The sequence below is a fragment of the Balaenoptera acutorostrata genome, chromosome 8 (assembly GCF_949987535.1).
Source record: "Balaenoptera acutorostrata chromosome 8, mBalAcu1.1, whole genome shotgun sequence".
Classification (NCBI taxonomy): domain Eukaryota; kingdom Metazoa; phylum Chordata; class Mammalia; order Artiodactyla; family Balaenopteridae; genus Balaenoptera; species Balaenoptera acutorostrata.
This window is the reverse complement of record NC_080071.1, coordinates 50,235,232-50,251,413: the sequence shown is the minus strand read 5'-3', so window position 1 is coordinate 50,251,413 and position 16,182 is coordinate 50,235,232. Positions and strand designations below refer to the sequence as shown.

General features: G+C 36.1%; 1 protein-coding gene across 4 annotated transcripts in view; it reads right to left on the bottom strand.

Annotated features, from left to right (window-relative positions):
• NAB1 (NGFI-A binding protein 1) overlaps positions 1 to 16,182 on the bottom strand; it is a 45,692-nt gene that overhangs the window by 23,689 nt on the left and 5,821 nt on the right. For all 4 annotated transcript variants that reach the window (XM_057551947.1, XM_057551949.1, XM_057551948.1 and 1 more), the window contains exon 2: positions 9,075 to 9,912. In XM_057551947.1, the coding sequence (XP_057407930.1) occupies positions 9,075 to 9,893 (819 nt within the window). In that variant the 5' untranslated portion in view covers positions 9,894 to 9,912. The remainder of the gene's footprint in view (positions 1 to 9,074; positions 9,913 to 16,182) is intronic.

Here is a 16,182-nt window from a genome sequence, read left to right as displayed (position 1 = left end):
CTTTACACACATATTCAGTTATTTACTTGGAATTAATTAGTACAAAGAGACTTCTTGGTCACAGAATATATTAAATTTTAAGAGATTTACATATTTCATCAAATTACTCTCCAAAAAAATTGTTTCAAATCTTAATGCTACCAACAATTATATGAAGAGTTCATTTCCCAGAATCTTGACCAACACTGGCTGTTATCTAAAAGCTTTACCAATCTGATGTATTTTCAATGATGTTTGGTTATAATTTGTATTTCTTTGGCTATAACACTGAAATTTTTATGTTTTTGACTTATTTTAAAATCTGCTTGCTCATGGTAGCTGCCTGTTTCTTCTATTGCACTATTTTGTTTCTTAGGGACTTGAGGAATTCGTTATGTATTAAGAGCATTAACTCTTCATTATATGTAGTGGTTTTGTTTTTTTATTTTTTCATAGTTTGTCATAAGCCCTATAGTTTTGTCTTGAGTGCTATGCACAGAAGCTCCCTTCTCACCCTAATACATATAAACGTTCTCCTATAATTTAGTCTAATGGTTTTATTTTTTCCACATATTTACTCCATCTAGAATGTGTTACGGTATACAGTATATGGTATGATATAGGTATCTAACATCCTCCTCCCCAGATTTCCAACTGTAGGTTACACTGGCTTATTCTCAAATACAGGCATACCTCATTTTATTGTGCTTCGCTTTATTGCACTTTGCAGATACTAATTTTTTACAAATTGAAGGTCTGTGGCGACCCTGTGTTATCAGATGATGGTTAGCATTTTTTAGCAATAAAGTATTTTTTAAGTAAGGTATGTACATTTTTTTTAGACATAATGCTGCTGCACACAATACACTACAGTATAGTATAAATGTAAGTTTTATATGCACTGGGAAACCAAAAAAAATTTGTGTGTCTCACTTTATTGTGGTGGTTTGGAACCAAACCTGCAATATCACGAATATGCTTGTAATGTGGCTACTGGCAACAAGGTTACAATAAGCCCAGGCTTCTTATTTTAAACCCATAACTGAATATAAAAACATAATAGGAGGAATTTATTTTCAGCTTTCTCCCCTCCTCCTAAAGAATCCTCAGTAGATCAATTTCTTCCCTAAGTGCTTTTGACAGGCACAATGTTACAGGAGTTTAAAGTAAAATATACTTCAAAGAATAATTTCCTAAATAAATTAACTTCAATTTCAGCTTAGCAGTAGCTACAATGACCTTGAAAGATCCTTCTCAAGTTGCTTTTTATGTAGCTGTTTCTTTTTTGTACTCATAAATCTAAATTAGTATGGAGAAATTCTGATTGTCAGTAAGATATTTTAATTGACAACATTCAGAGGTACCAGCTCATTCACAACCACAGAAAATAAAACAATATTCTAGTATTCCTTCCATCATCCTACCAGAAACCAAGAAAAAAAAACATAACACAATCTTTGTTATTGAATTCAGGCTCCAACAGACCGAAAAACTATACTGAACTCTCCAGGACCTCAGAGAGCCTTCTGGTAGAAAAACTGAGGCTGGAGAAATAACTGTAGCTCACCCCAAGTTGTAACATGAAGCTGATTCATCAAGCTTTCCCCTCAAAAATGTATTTTCTGTATCTTCTCGATTTTATGCTCCCAGTTGCTAATAATTAAATCAATAACTATTATGATATATTTTAGAAAAATGATACAAATACTCCAAAACCAGTAGTCATTCACTGCAGCACCAAGCTAGCTTTTTAAAAGTTCTAAGTTTCTAATTTTGTTAAAAGTATAAAATAAGATATTCTCCCTCATTGGTTTACTTACTTCCTCCACTTCCTCCTTTCATGGCTAAAAATACCAAAATTCCATTCATATCTTCATGTAAAATATTTCTTAAAGTTAGCTTTCTATTATTTTTAACTAGATTTTAAAACTTTCTCTACTGGTAGTTATAATCTTTAACAATCAAATGATTGTGACTTTCCATTAAGTTTCAAGTAAGTGTTAGCATAAAAATACTACATGAATGCTGTGTGATAGGGAGGCTCTAAAGGCAATCAAGACTTTCATTTCTAGCACAGGGAGGGCTAGGTACCGTGACCGGCCCCTCTCACATTTCTCACAGGAAAAATGTTGGCTAAAATAGAAGGAAAAAATATCTTAAATGCATCAATAAGCCAGCAAGACAGTAAGAATGATTCAGGCCAAAATGAATGAAGACAGTATCTCAAAGGAGTAAGTTGAGGACAGTTGCTAAACCAGATGAACTTCAATCTTTACACCCTCTTTGGGCGGGTGAGTGTGGGAAGAGAATAACAGGAAAAGCCGAGTATCCATCAAAGGTGAGGCTGAGGAGTCTACAAAAAACAATACGAAAGTACTACAGAGCCTGATGCAAGACAGAATTAGAAATATACCCATACCCCACAGTAGAATGCAAGGAGAATTACCTGTCTTTAACCTTGTTACTAAATGGGAGAGAACAGAAGATACTCTCCTGAGATTTCATAACCCCAAATCAGCTCTTCACATGGATTTTCAGCCCTAATTCACATTAAACAGCCTGAGAATTAATTTTCATAGGGTCCCAGACTTGTTATGTGCAGAGTACAGGTGCCTGGTAGAAGCAAAAGCCTCTAGGAGAATCCATTTTCTTCCTAGGCCTCAAAACATTTCCACAGTTCCAAGAAATATGAGTTCATAGACAGAAATCATAAAACATCCAAAGAAACAAGGAACCAAAAGTAAAAACCAGCAGAAACAACAGACAGCAGAAACAGACCCTCAAAGACTTCACTTAAAGAAATAAAAGGAGTTGAAAATATGACTAAAGAGTAATATAGTAAAAATGACTAAGAAAAATTGAGAAGTCAGAAGGAGAGAAGAAATTGGGGCACGGTAAAACAGAAGATTTCAAAAGCAGACAACAGTCAGATAACCACTGGCTTCTAAACACAACAATGAAAGCTGAAGGCCAAGGAAATGATATCTTCAATTACTAACAGAAAATAACTGATAATATAGAATTTGATACCCAGAATAAGTAGCAATTAAGAATGAGGGCAAAATAAAGATATTTTCCAATGGGGTGAGGAAGGACAGAGTTTGCTATCAGTAGGCCTTCATTAAGAAAATTCTACATAATGCACTTCAGGCTAAAGGACACTAATTCCAGATGGTAAATACGAGATATAAAGAGGAGGAAGGGAAGAAATACAAAATAAAATAAAGGAAATAAATTCAAAACATCAGTCATTATAATAAATGTAAATGGACCAAATGTTGCAGTTAAAAGACAAGGAATGTAAGAGAATTTTTTAAAAATCCAATTATTGGTATTTACAAGAGATGTATCTAAAACATGGATTCAGAAAGACTAAAAGTAAAAGGATGGAAAAAAGAAGTAACAAGAAATTACTAACAAGAAGAAAGCATATGTATTTATATTAATATCAAACAAAAAAGTTTTTTAAAACAAAATGCATTATTAAAGATTAATAAGGTTGCTGCATAATACATAGAGAAACAGACAACTCCACAATCAGAGTAGGTGATTTTAACACACAACTCTTAGCTACTGATAGAGCAAGCAGACAAAAAAAAAAAAAAAAAAAAAGTCTATCGAAGGTTTGAAAAACAGAGTCAATAAGCTTGTTAAAACAGACATATACAGAACACTCTACCAACAACTGCCGAAGCACATTAAAAACACTGACCACATACTGGGCCATAACTCATATCTCAACAAATTTTAAAGGGCTGGCATCATACAAACCATGTTCTCTGATCACAATGTAATTCAGTTAGAAATCACTGGGAAAAAGAATAAAGGAAAAACCCCCTCATATTAGGAAATGAAAAAAACTTCTTAATAACTCATGGATCAGAAAAGAAATCATAAATAAAAAGAGAAATAATCAGAATTATAAAATAATAAAATAACCACATATCAAAACCTTGGGAATAATGCTAATTCAATACATAGTGAGAATTTATGGCCTTCACTCCTTACATGAGAAAAGAAGAACAGCTGAACATTAATGAACTCAGGACGAAATATAAGTTAGAACAATAAAATAAACTGTAACAAAGTAGACGTAAACACAAACACAGCACAACTAAAAATATCAATTAAGCCAAAAGTGCTTCCTCAAAAAGAAGTTGGAAAGCTTTTCTGTAAAAGGTCAGATAGTAAATATTTTAGGCTTTATAGGCCAGTCTGTGTTACAACTACCCAATGCTACATCATAGCTCAAAAGTAGCCACAGATAATACATAAACAAATAGGCATGGCTGTATTCCAATAAAAGTTTATGTGCAAGATCAGGAAGTGGGCTAGATTTTGCTCACAGGCTCTAGTTTGCAGATCCCTGAAAAGATTAATATAGTTGACAAACCTCTGGCAAGACTGATCAGGGAAAAAGAGACAAATGTACAAACAATATTAGATCTTAAAAACAATAAACGACTTTATGCCAATATGTTTGAAAACTTAGATGAAATGGACAAATTCTCAGAAAAATGTGACTTATCAAAAGTGACTCAAGAAGAAAGACTACCCTAATAGTCCTATAATCCACTTTTTTAAATGATCAAAAGGAAATGTCCAACATTTCTTTTCAAGTATTAGATGTTGAAATTGATACACTCAAGCTGAGAGTTCAGAATTCAGCATCATAACTCACTAGTAATAGGTTCAGGTCTAAGAGGTTCCCGGATTTGGCATTCCCCCTCTCTCAGAACTAAGACTGTTGGGCTTCTGTGAAACACTCAGCCTTGCCTTCTCAACACTACAGTGGTAACTGACCTAAACTTGGCATCACCATGTATTCTATGGGCCTAGGTCCTTATGTTAGTAACCCGCTTAGCACTCCAGTTCCTGTAGCATTTCCACTAGGTCTACAACTTACCCACTAACTCCACGTTCTCCTCTTCTTCCCCTTCCTATCTTTGAGTTCCAGAGCTCTTCGGCTGGAAGTTGCTATCTGCTGACAAATATTCTATTGATATAATGCCGACTTGTCTATGTGCTTTTATTTCTGAATATTACAAGCCCCTACATTCTCCACGGCCTTGCTATTCTCAACTTTCAGTTTCTCTCTCTTTATCCATTCATTGCTTTAAGATTTGATGCATACTGCTTACCTAGTTTACCATATACTCTGCCAACACACCTTTGGACAGATGGAACTCTGCCTGCCTGGACTTCCTTCTAGTACTGCTTCTGGGTTTGTCCCTTAGCACCTGTCCCACACCAATAACTAGTGTGGTTCTAGGCCTCAGCCCCTCACACCATCTTCATGGTCTGACTCCTATGACCAGGCCATACCTAGCCATGTCCTAAGACCATCACTGATTCTCTAGCTTAAAAACAGTGTGTATAACAATGATTCATTCTACAATTCTTTACTGTAAAATGTAAAGAATTATACAATATATTTACAATGTATACTTGGAAACAAGTATAAAAATGCATATAAGAATAAGAATTTTATATGCTTGTGAGTTGAAAAAATTTTTTCAGGTATAGGTAACTTCCTGATTTTCATCTGCTCGTGACCTACTTATATGTCTTGAAAGAGAGTGTTCAGTGTTTATATGAAGAAAAATCTCAGAAATACTACCAAAAGTGAATTAAGAATAAGTCACATATTTCCTTATTTAGAAATTGAGGACAAATTAGTAACATTCTTTAATCTTAGGAATTTAGAAAAACTCAAAAATCTTTCTCTCATTGTAGATAGTCAAATGAAAAAATGTGACGTTATCACAAGTGTACCTAAAAGGTACACTTGACAGTACCTTCTTTCTTTTAATTCCCTCGGGATTTTGTGATTTCCACCAAACTCCTGAATGGTTACTAGTTGAAGAAAGTGTCCTGATTCATAAACTTCTATCCTAAACTATATTATTAGACCAGACTCATATACTTGAGTTACAAATAATAAGCGGTCTAAGTTAAGCTTCACAAGCCACACTTTCCAAAACCCCCAACCCCACATCTCAGCCACTGGCATTCATTTTGACTGTTCCCTTATTTTGGGAAACCCACAATGGTCTCATTACTTAAATACCACCTGTGCCTATTTATCCAAAGAAGCAAAGAGCCCTTTAGCAAAAGCAAAGTGTGAAATAGTTCATTTTGGATTTTTTTAAAGTAGGTTAGGATTTTTTAAGTGAGGTTGCTAGGCTTTATTAAAGTCATCTCTTTAACATACTTTTGCTTTAATAAAAAGACAGGCCCTTGACTGTGTTTCATCTGCTCTGTTTTAAAAATTATATGAAAACTGGATTATAGCATGAACCTAAAACTGCCAACATGTTTTGCCCTTTGTTTCCTATTATTGACGACCTTATAGTAGATTTCTCTATTGGTTCATAGGTAATGAAAGTGTCAAAGTGTATCCGAATTATAATGCTACCTGTATTTTCTAGATCTACTCACAAGTTCTTGTGAGTCCATTATTGTATGGCAACAATATATAACAATTACAAAAGGACATGCCCAAAATAGATCAAATCACAGAATTCCCTGTGACTAATTTTGCTAACCACTTCTCTGATATTAAGCACCAGTATCCATTCATATCTAAAATACTTCATTTTAAAATATCAGATGGTGAAATTGCTGAAGACAAGATTAATATACAAAAATCGGCCAGTGACAGCAATTTTAAAAAGCAGGGAAAAATTTCATTTACGATTATACACCTTTATATCTTATATACTTGTATATATAAGCAAAATAAATATATGTTTATGATACAGACATTTAACATACATATATAATACACAGTATTTGACCTAACAAGAAATGTGCAAAACCTATGAATAAAGAACTAAGAAATTACTGAGGAATATAAAAGATCTAAGTAAACACATATACTATATTACTGTACGGGAGTTTTCATTATTGTAAATATATCATTTTTTTCCAAATTAATCTATACCTTTAAGGCATTTCTAATCAAAACACCAACAGAAATTTTGGGGAAATTTGACAAATGCATTAAAAATTTCATTTGGAAGGAGAAATGTGTAAGATTACCTAAAAAAACAGAGGCTGCAGAACAGTACTATAGAAGGGGCACTTGCCTTTCCATATATTAAAATACATTATTTAGCTACAGTAATTAAAGTAACTCTATACTGGTGAAGGAATAGAGAATTAGACAGATGAAATCACACAGGACAAGATCAATGAATATTACTATATAAAATTAAACTTCCACACGCCAACCAGTCTGAAAGGTCAAAGGACAAATGATAATCTGGTAAAATGTTTACAACATAAGGCAAAAGGTTAATATCCTTAAAATATAAAAAGTTCTTACCAATATTTTAAAGGTTAGACCAAACAACCAAACAACTCCAACATTAAAACAAAGGATATGAATATAAAATTGGATGTCTGTTAAACATAAGAAAAGATACTCATCCTCACTAAGGAAAGTTAATTTGATCAATGATAATTTTTTCATCTCTTAGACTGACAAAGATTAAAAATGATAAATGTAAGAGAGTGGAAAGATGGACACTTGCATACAACGATAGTGAAAATGTAAATTGCTGCAGCTTTTTTAGAAGGCAATTTAGCAGTATCTACTAAAATATTAAATCTACTTATTCTTTGATCCCATAATTTTACATGTTGGGACTCTATTCTATAGGAAAACATGCACAAGTCTGTAAAAATATATATGTGTAATGTTCACGTCCTACCATATATAAAATTTAAAAAATGGAAACAACTTAAGTGACATCAAAAAGCGAATGGCTAAGGTAAATAACAGCACATTCATATTGTGAAATATAATATAACCCATAAATGAATAAGGTAGCTCTATATGTAATCACTTAAAAAATATATCTAATAGTATACTGTACTTTGAGCATATTGTTAAGTTTAAAAAAAAGAATTTGGAGGAAGAGTGTACAAAATATGATCCCACATTTGTATATGTAAAGAAAAGAATCTGTTTACAGATTCAATTACTTCACATCCTTTTGTAATGATTGAATACTTTTTCAATAAATATATAATATTTTTTGTGTTAAAGTATAAGTCTGGGGGGGAAAGATCTAATGTTTCTAACGTGAAATACTGCATTCAACTGAACATTTTTTTCAAGGAGAGTTTCTCTTTCTTCTAACGGATAAATGGCTATAAATTTTAGCTATGCAATCGTTTTTTAACTTTTGAAATGCATTTATTTTTCAAGCATTTATTGGGTACATTAGATTCTGAGGATATAAAAATGAATGAGGCATTATCTCTGCCTTGAAGAATCCCAAAGTATACTGTGAGGGATAGACCAGTATACATATAAGTACAATAAAGTGTTGAAGTTACTGTGACAGAAGTGTATATTATACAGGGATAAAAATGGAAAGGAAAGGTCACTTGGGGGAAAACATATCAAAAAAGACTTAAGCTTATGCTTGAGTCTTAAGGTCTTAAAGATGCTTGAGTCTTAAATATGATGTGTTGGCCAGATAGACAAGAAAAAGGGAGTAAATGAGAAAGACATACGTATATGCATTCTTCTGCTTAAGCAAAGTATTTCTGGATAGACTGCTACAAAAATAAAATGAGAATTTTTAATGCCAAGTGTCAAACCAAAACAATATTCAAAGCTATAATAATTCTTCTAACATTCATCTAGAATAATTTTGTTTTCTATGCTAGCTGAAAATCACTTTAAGTTGTGGTTATTGTTTACAATTTTTTTTCCTAAAAAAAGTCTACAAAAATGATTTTTGTTCTACTTAAAATCTCATTTTATTTCTTAATTAAAAGACAAACTGCCTTGTACATGCAAAGACTTTATGCTTTCACTGCTTAAATTCTGATATTTTTCTAAAAGTCACCCTACACTGTAGTTCCAAAGCTCAACATGTTTGAATTCAACACAAAAATACCCTAACACACACAATAAATATGGTCTATTTTCACTAAAGAGTTACATTTTGCTAAACCTAAATGTCTTTAATACTGCTTTCAGGTAATGTATCTCCTTAGCTGCAAACTATTACCAAATTCATCTCTAAGAGACACGACACACCACATATGCACAAAGAAAAATGTGGATTTTTTACCTCATGAAGCGTGAGATGTTTCCCATCCTTTCTCTTGGAGTCAAATCTGCCATATATTGCACTATATTTTCGAATTTCCTCCTCTTTGTGTGGATCATCATCACTCATCTCAAAGATGTGACCAATCATTTTGGCCAACTTCTTGTTGGTTTTTAGCAGCTCTTTCACTTCGTTCAAGTCACTTTTCGGCAGCGTGGGGGCCATTCGTTCCACACACTCGGCTACAGAGAGCGCGGCAGCAGCATCCAGCGCCTCGCTACTTTCTTTTGGGGAAGCTGGAGAGCCAAGGTCAGCTGGGGAGAGGCTGTGCTCACTCTCGGTGGCATGGTGGCCTTGCCAGAGTCGGGACTCACCGATACTCTGCAGCGCTAAGCTCCCCACCACGTCTGATTTCCCCTGTCCCAAGCTCTGCACACAGGTGGTGGCAGCACACTTGGGGATTTTTAAATGAGGTTCCCGGGCACTGCTGTTCCTTTCATAACTGCTGCAGGATATTCCCAGCCAGGTTGGTGATCCCTCTGGTAATTTATAGATGGGTATGCTACTGACAGGCAGGGACGTCAGCGGCTGATTGAAAAGGCCAGGGTTTGTAACCCAGTCTCTCAAAGCCTTCTGTAGCCTCCTAACATGAAGGGGCTTGCTAGCCATGCCCACGAGTGCCATGATTTCCAAGAATTCCTCTTCTCCAGCTTCACAGAGTTGCTGGACATCATCACCACCTTGTTGGATAAAGGCATCAAAATAAGAAAGCAGATTGGCTTTTTGTAATATTCTGTACAGCTGCAACTCCCCCAGGGTCCTGGGTAGGGCCGCGGCCATTACTGTGGATGGGCTTAACCTGCAAAAAGAAGAGGAAATACTCATCACACTTGCTCCAAACTTCTTAAGCCTATTTGTCAGACACTATAGGATTTAAGAGTTCAGTATGGGAAGAATAAAAACCAAGGAGCATTTGCACAGCAACTGACTGTTAAGGAAGCATTCTCTCTATGCATAAGTTATCTTATTTTACTCTCCTATCAACCTTAATGGTCAATATTCAGTAATAGTTTCCATTTTAAAGAAAAATATATAAAGGCTCAAAGAAGATAAGTAATTTGCCTGAGATCTCACAACTAGCTAAGCAGAAGTCTAGGGACTCAAACCAAGGCTCACAGGGCTCTATATCCCATATTTTTGACTATTCACTTTGCTGCTTCCATGGTGTGGACACAGAGGCAAAGTGAAGGATAATCAAATTCAGAAGGGGGTAAGAAGTATACTATGCTACCATGCGCTGAATACTTATTTTGTGTCACACTGTATGACAAACACTTTATATTATGTCTAATCCTCACAACAGCCCTGTGATATAGGTATAGTTAATTCCCATTATAAAAAAAAAGTAGCAAGATTAGTCTGGCAGACAGAGGATGAGAGAATTCAGTATGAACTGCAGTTGATAAGATAGAAGGTGGTATATTTAGGAACTGAGAAAAAAAGAGGCAGGAAAAATTCAGACAAGACTTGGTGATCACTTAGGTATAAGTGATGAAAGGAGAGGAAATGTCTAGAACTGCAACAGGCATTGGGGATACAGAAAATTAGGGATGATGGAATTCCCTTTCAAACACATGGCACTTGAACATGGCACAAGGTAGAATGCTTAAGTAGAACTGTCCTGTGTGCAAAATAACAGACTGGAGCCTAAGTGTGTCTCAGGGTTAGAGACAGAGGATGACGCCAAGGAGGGTGGGAGATCCCTCCAAAGAAGCAGCAGAGAGCCTAAGACAGAGACAAGTAACTAATACTTTTAGAGCTCAAGCGAGGCAGAGAAGTCTGCCTTTAAAGAGACAGAACAAGACCCAGCAAAGCACTTCTTGACCTCTTAGCAGCCTTTAAAAGTTATTCACAGTTGCCTGGAGACCTTCCACAGACAAAGAGGAGTTGGCCAAGTACTTCCATTTAAGAGAAACAAACTTGTAATCAATGGACCCTTAGGATTAAAAGGACCCTATAGCCCTCTAAGGGCAAAAATTATAGTAGGCCAAAAGAATACATACACCAAAGGAAAGTGAAAGCTCCACTCTCAACTCGGAAAGTAAGGAGCAATTGTTAACTGGGAGATAAGACAAGCAGAGGAATATCAGGAACACCCCTGAAGGCCAGATCACCAAATTTGGGACTTCTGCTTTATGCCATCAACCAGAATTCTACCCAAAATTCCAGTTTCAGTCATCCCATCCAAGGAGAATGCATTTCCCTACCACCCTAAGGACTGACTCCTGGGAAGCCCCCATCTCCTGGAACCTCTGTGTCATCCACAGTCTGCTCTAATCAATTACTGACCTCCTCAAATTTTATGGTTCTTTATTTTATAAGGGCATTGCCAGGTGACCTGATGACTTCCCAAGATACATAAAAAAAGATTGAATCTGAGCCCACTAAACGTCTGCTGACAGCCAGGAAATCATGTGGGATGCTTCTGAAAAAATATAATTTCCTAGGTCCTTGGGTTGCATCTCAGGAGACTCTCATGATTTGGCAAATTCGGCAAACTACACTAGAAGATCCCTATTTAGTACACTCTCTGGGCACCACGAACTCCTACAGGTTTTGAGACCACTGTCATGTTCATGCCACCTCAGTTCTCTGGAAAAAACATTCCTGCATCATCTGAATCACCCACAGGAGGATCTACTTTGTCCTCCCACTCCAGGGGAGACTTTTTGGGGAGAGAATCTATCATCCAGCTGGACACTAACCCACAAAAACAAGCTCTTGGGAGTTACAGACACAAGTTAAAGTCATACCAAATGGAAGGGTTTCTAGAAAGTGTCTGAGGTAGAGGAAAGGAAACCTACTTTCCCTTCATACACCTAATGCAATAGCTCCACAGGCTTTCAACTCAAGAGTATACACACAAAAAAATATCTATACACACATATAAATATGTATGTATGCACATACACCCACAAAATCATTTTTATAAGAGGACTGTAACCTTGCAAGATTTATGGTGTCATCAATGATCTCACCATATACACTCCCCCAAATTATGGAATAAAGTAAAAATTACATGAGAAAATCTAGAACAGAGTTCTTGAATCTTTTTATGAGCAATAAGAGAACAAAGAATATATGATGGACAAATGTAAAAGAGAAACTTAAGGAGAACTAAAAACCCAAACTTAGGTTTTATTCTTCTGAGATAAGGCAATGATTTTAGAAAATATTAATTTTCAACTTTTATCCTTTCTCATCTTTACCCAGAAAGAAAGGAAACCCCCTAGTTCCTCAGAGAAAGCCCTTATGTTCCGGTAAGAAAGTAGTTATGATTATAATATCCCCATAAGGACTAATAGGACCCAGTGTACATTTCCAAAGTCAAGACACCAGATGAAAGATAAATAAGTGAACTATTTAGACTCCCAGGAGGCTTTCTAAAGGCCCACACTTTAGAAAGGAGTTTTCTCCCTAAGCTTTTTGCTTTAAGAGAATGTTTCAGTTTCCTACAAAGCCTGTTGGGATAATTTAAACAACCACCACTTCATACATTAACTTGAGTTGATTTAAAAGAACATTTTTATGAGATTTTCTGTTTTTACAAACTCCATCTATTCGTGCTTCGACATGCAGGTCAAATAAATCAAAAGAAAACTGCATCTCTCCAATCTGAAGTAAACATAAAAGGATCCTAACACAACATTATATAATATAGGAAGCTGCGAGTAGAGTAAATCTACTCAGCTGCAAACTCCAGTTACCTGGCCTGTTCAAGAGATGCTGGAACAACCATGCTGAGTGTGACCTTTTTATAAATCCCACAATTAAGAGAAACCAGTTACCCATTTTTTAACTGCATTCAAAAGCTAAACCAAGGGCCTATATACAGCAAACCTCCACTTGCACCAGCTTAAATGTTCCTCAGCCTGGTCAGTTCCAGAGGAAGAGGAATTAAACAATGGACTCATTTAAGGCCATTTGTTGTTGTTTGTTATTCAATGATCTATTTTAAATGGTAATGATTTGTTCCTGAACCTTTTAAAAACAAACTCACTTTGGCTCCTTATGGGGTAGGGTCAGTCATCTGCCAGATTTAAACTATGCTAAGTGAAATAAAGAGCTGGTTTGGCTCAGAAAACTTGACTGGTCAACTCCAGCTTTGTCCTCGAACCACAACACAGCACTTAATATGAATATGGGAAACAAAACTTCTCTGACTTTCTCCAAGCTGGGACGTGGGGATTTAGAGTAAGGCAGAGTCTTTAATGGTCACAATGGAAAAGAAGAACCATTTCTTCAAACCTGCCCCAATCTGTTCCAAGAAGCTTCAGCCTGCCTTCTGTCCTGACTCCTCGATCAAAACTCTCAGAGTAACTCCTGAGTGATCACCAGCTTTTCTCTTTAACCTCTCTGCAGCTTGACATCACTCCTTGAAACGCTCTTCACCTGACTTTTTGCTATATTATGTTGCCTTCCCTTACTCTAATTCTAAGTGCAGGAATTCTCCAAAGTTTTATATTAGACCCCATTTCTACTGTCTTTCCATATTCTCCCATGATGATCTCGTCCACTCCCAGGCTTCAATATCACCTATAGCAGACTGACCTCCAAACTGCTATCTGTAGCTTGGACCAGTGGTTTGTGGAGTTCCTGCAAAGTGTTCTCAAATCCAAACATACACCAAGCACTGGCTCACATATATACATCTACTTTGCAAATAAAAGTAAATACTTTGTGATTTAATACAAACTCATTTAAAAGTGTAACTGAATTCACAGTTGTTGCCATTATATCAACAAACACTAAACAGAATTAATGAGTACTTGCTTTTTTTTTTTTTTAGTTTAAAAAGTGATCTTCATACCTGAAAAGTTTGAGAACCCAAACTGTTTTTCTGATAATTCAGCATTTCAACTACCATGTGGAGATTGTCAAACATCTCAAATTTGGTAAGTCCCAAAGCAAGTATGTTATCTCATTTTCCTCCCTTCTTCCAGATTCCCAAATCTACTCTTCCCAACACTCATTTCTTTTAGTTGCACCACTACTCTTCCAGTTTCCTGGATTAATAAAAGTAGAGATTCCTTTTTTTTTTTCCTAATTTTTATTGAGGTATAGTTGATGTACAATATTATATAAGTTTCAGGTGTACAACATAATGATCCACAATTTTTAAAGGTCATATTCCATTTATAGTTATAAAATATTGGCTGTATTTCCTGTGCTGTACAATATATCCTTGTAGCTTATTTATTTTATACATAGTAGTTTGTACCTCTTAATCCCCTTCCCCCTCCCCACTGGTAATCACTTGTTTGTTTTATATCTGTGAGTATGTTTCTTTTTTGTCATATTCACTAGTTTTATTTTTTAGATTCCACATATAAGTGATATTATACAGTATTTTTCTCTGACTTATTTCACTTAGCAAAATACCCTCCAATTCCATCCATGTTGTTGCAAATAGCAGAATTTCATTCTTTTTTATGGCTGAGTAATATTCCATTGCATGTATATACCATATCTTCTTTAGCCGTTCATGTTTTTGTTTTCCTCTTCCTTCCTCCAATCTACATGTCCTTAGGCCACATCACCACCCTTTTTCTTTCTCTGCCTCAAAAGCACCTAATTCTAATTTTCCCCTTGCTTCTTGCCCCAACTTTGAAAACAGCTACCTCACCTTCAATACATCCCATACTGCAATGCCAACTTTATCTTCCTAAAGTACAGGTGTGGCTCTTTACTCACCTATGCAAATCTCCCCACTTCATGGAGGAAAAAATCCAAACTACTCATATAGGCATCCCAGACCTGTCCAGCCTCCTCTGTGGTCCTTAACCTGCCCCTATGCTCGTGCCAAACACTGGACTTTCCTCAAATGGTTCTTCACAGAGAAACTGTTAAGAATCAGGATACAGACGAGTAAGCACACACTTAACCACTCTGATAAATGCTATGCCAAATGTTATCTTCAATACATAAGGAGCCGTGGAACAGAGAAGCAGACTTACATGGTCCTGTAGAACAGGTTACCTTAGACTACAAGCTCCTTGATGGTAGGGTCTAGGTCTCATTCATCTTTTATCCCCCTCTACTCCCAGCAAAGCGTTCAAGGTAGAACAACATCTCTATAAAGGCTTCTGTTGAATGAAACCCAACGTTTGAGTCAGAATCTGATCAGCAACCTCCTTTTATATTCCAAAAGGAATAACCTCTGTGTAAATTAGGGTCCAATCTAATAAAAGCACATCCTGCTACTTTACCTACAATCTTTTTCATTCTCTCATCCTCGATACTTCCCCTTTTTTATAGCCTGTGTGGTGGATTCCCATAAGATGGCCAGATGCTCTCCCTTTACAGGAACACACATGGTTGTGGCGACAACAGACATCATGTTAGCCCAGCCCCAACAGCAGCCTTTTAAGTCAATTTCAGGCATGAGAGATCCCAGGTCTCTTTCCTCTTGGTTTCGACGAATTAAAATGTTATCCCCTAATAAACCTCAATCCTATACATGATCATTAGACTCAAATGGATGCATGAACACTACACTTGAATCCTCCTCTTTGTGATACAGGAAATATATATGTATACACACACTTTTACAAAATCCATGCCATTCCAAAGAAGAGAGACTCTGCCAGGAGTGGGGAGAAACCAAGGGCAAAATCCTAGTAAAATCTGACTTATTTATGCAGAGGACTATAAATTCCTGCCTCCCAACACAGCCTGAAATTTTTACTGTAAAATTATCTAAGTTAACAGCAACCTCTTACAGACTTCTAAAAAAATGTGAAAAAAATTGGGAAGTGTTAGCTCATGAGTCACTTACAGATTAAGGTGAATTAGTTCCACCAGATTGTTTTCCTCTAACACCTAGATGAGATCCAGTACACGCTAAGGGAATGAAAGCTAGAGATGGGAAATGGCAAGGAAGGAGACAGGAAATCTGAGGCGAGTGACCGCGTTTAAAGCCTCGGAAGTATTGCCAAGGTTGGGAGAATGTAGCCTGAAGGTATAGGAGCCTGGGGAAAGGGTACAATGGGTACACTACAGGTTGAGACTGGAAAGGTTTATGACAAGCCAGAATTTGGCTTAGGGAAGGATAAGCCTTAAGCCTAGG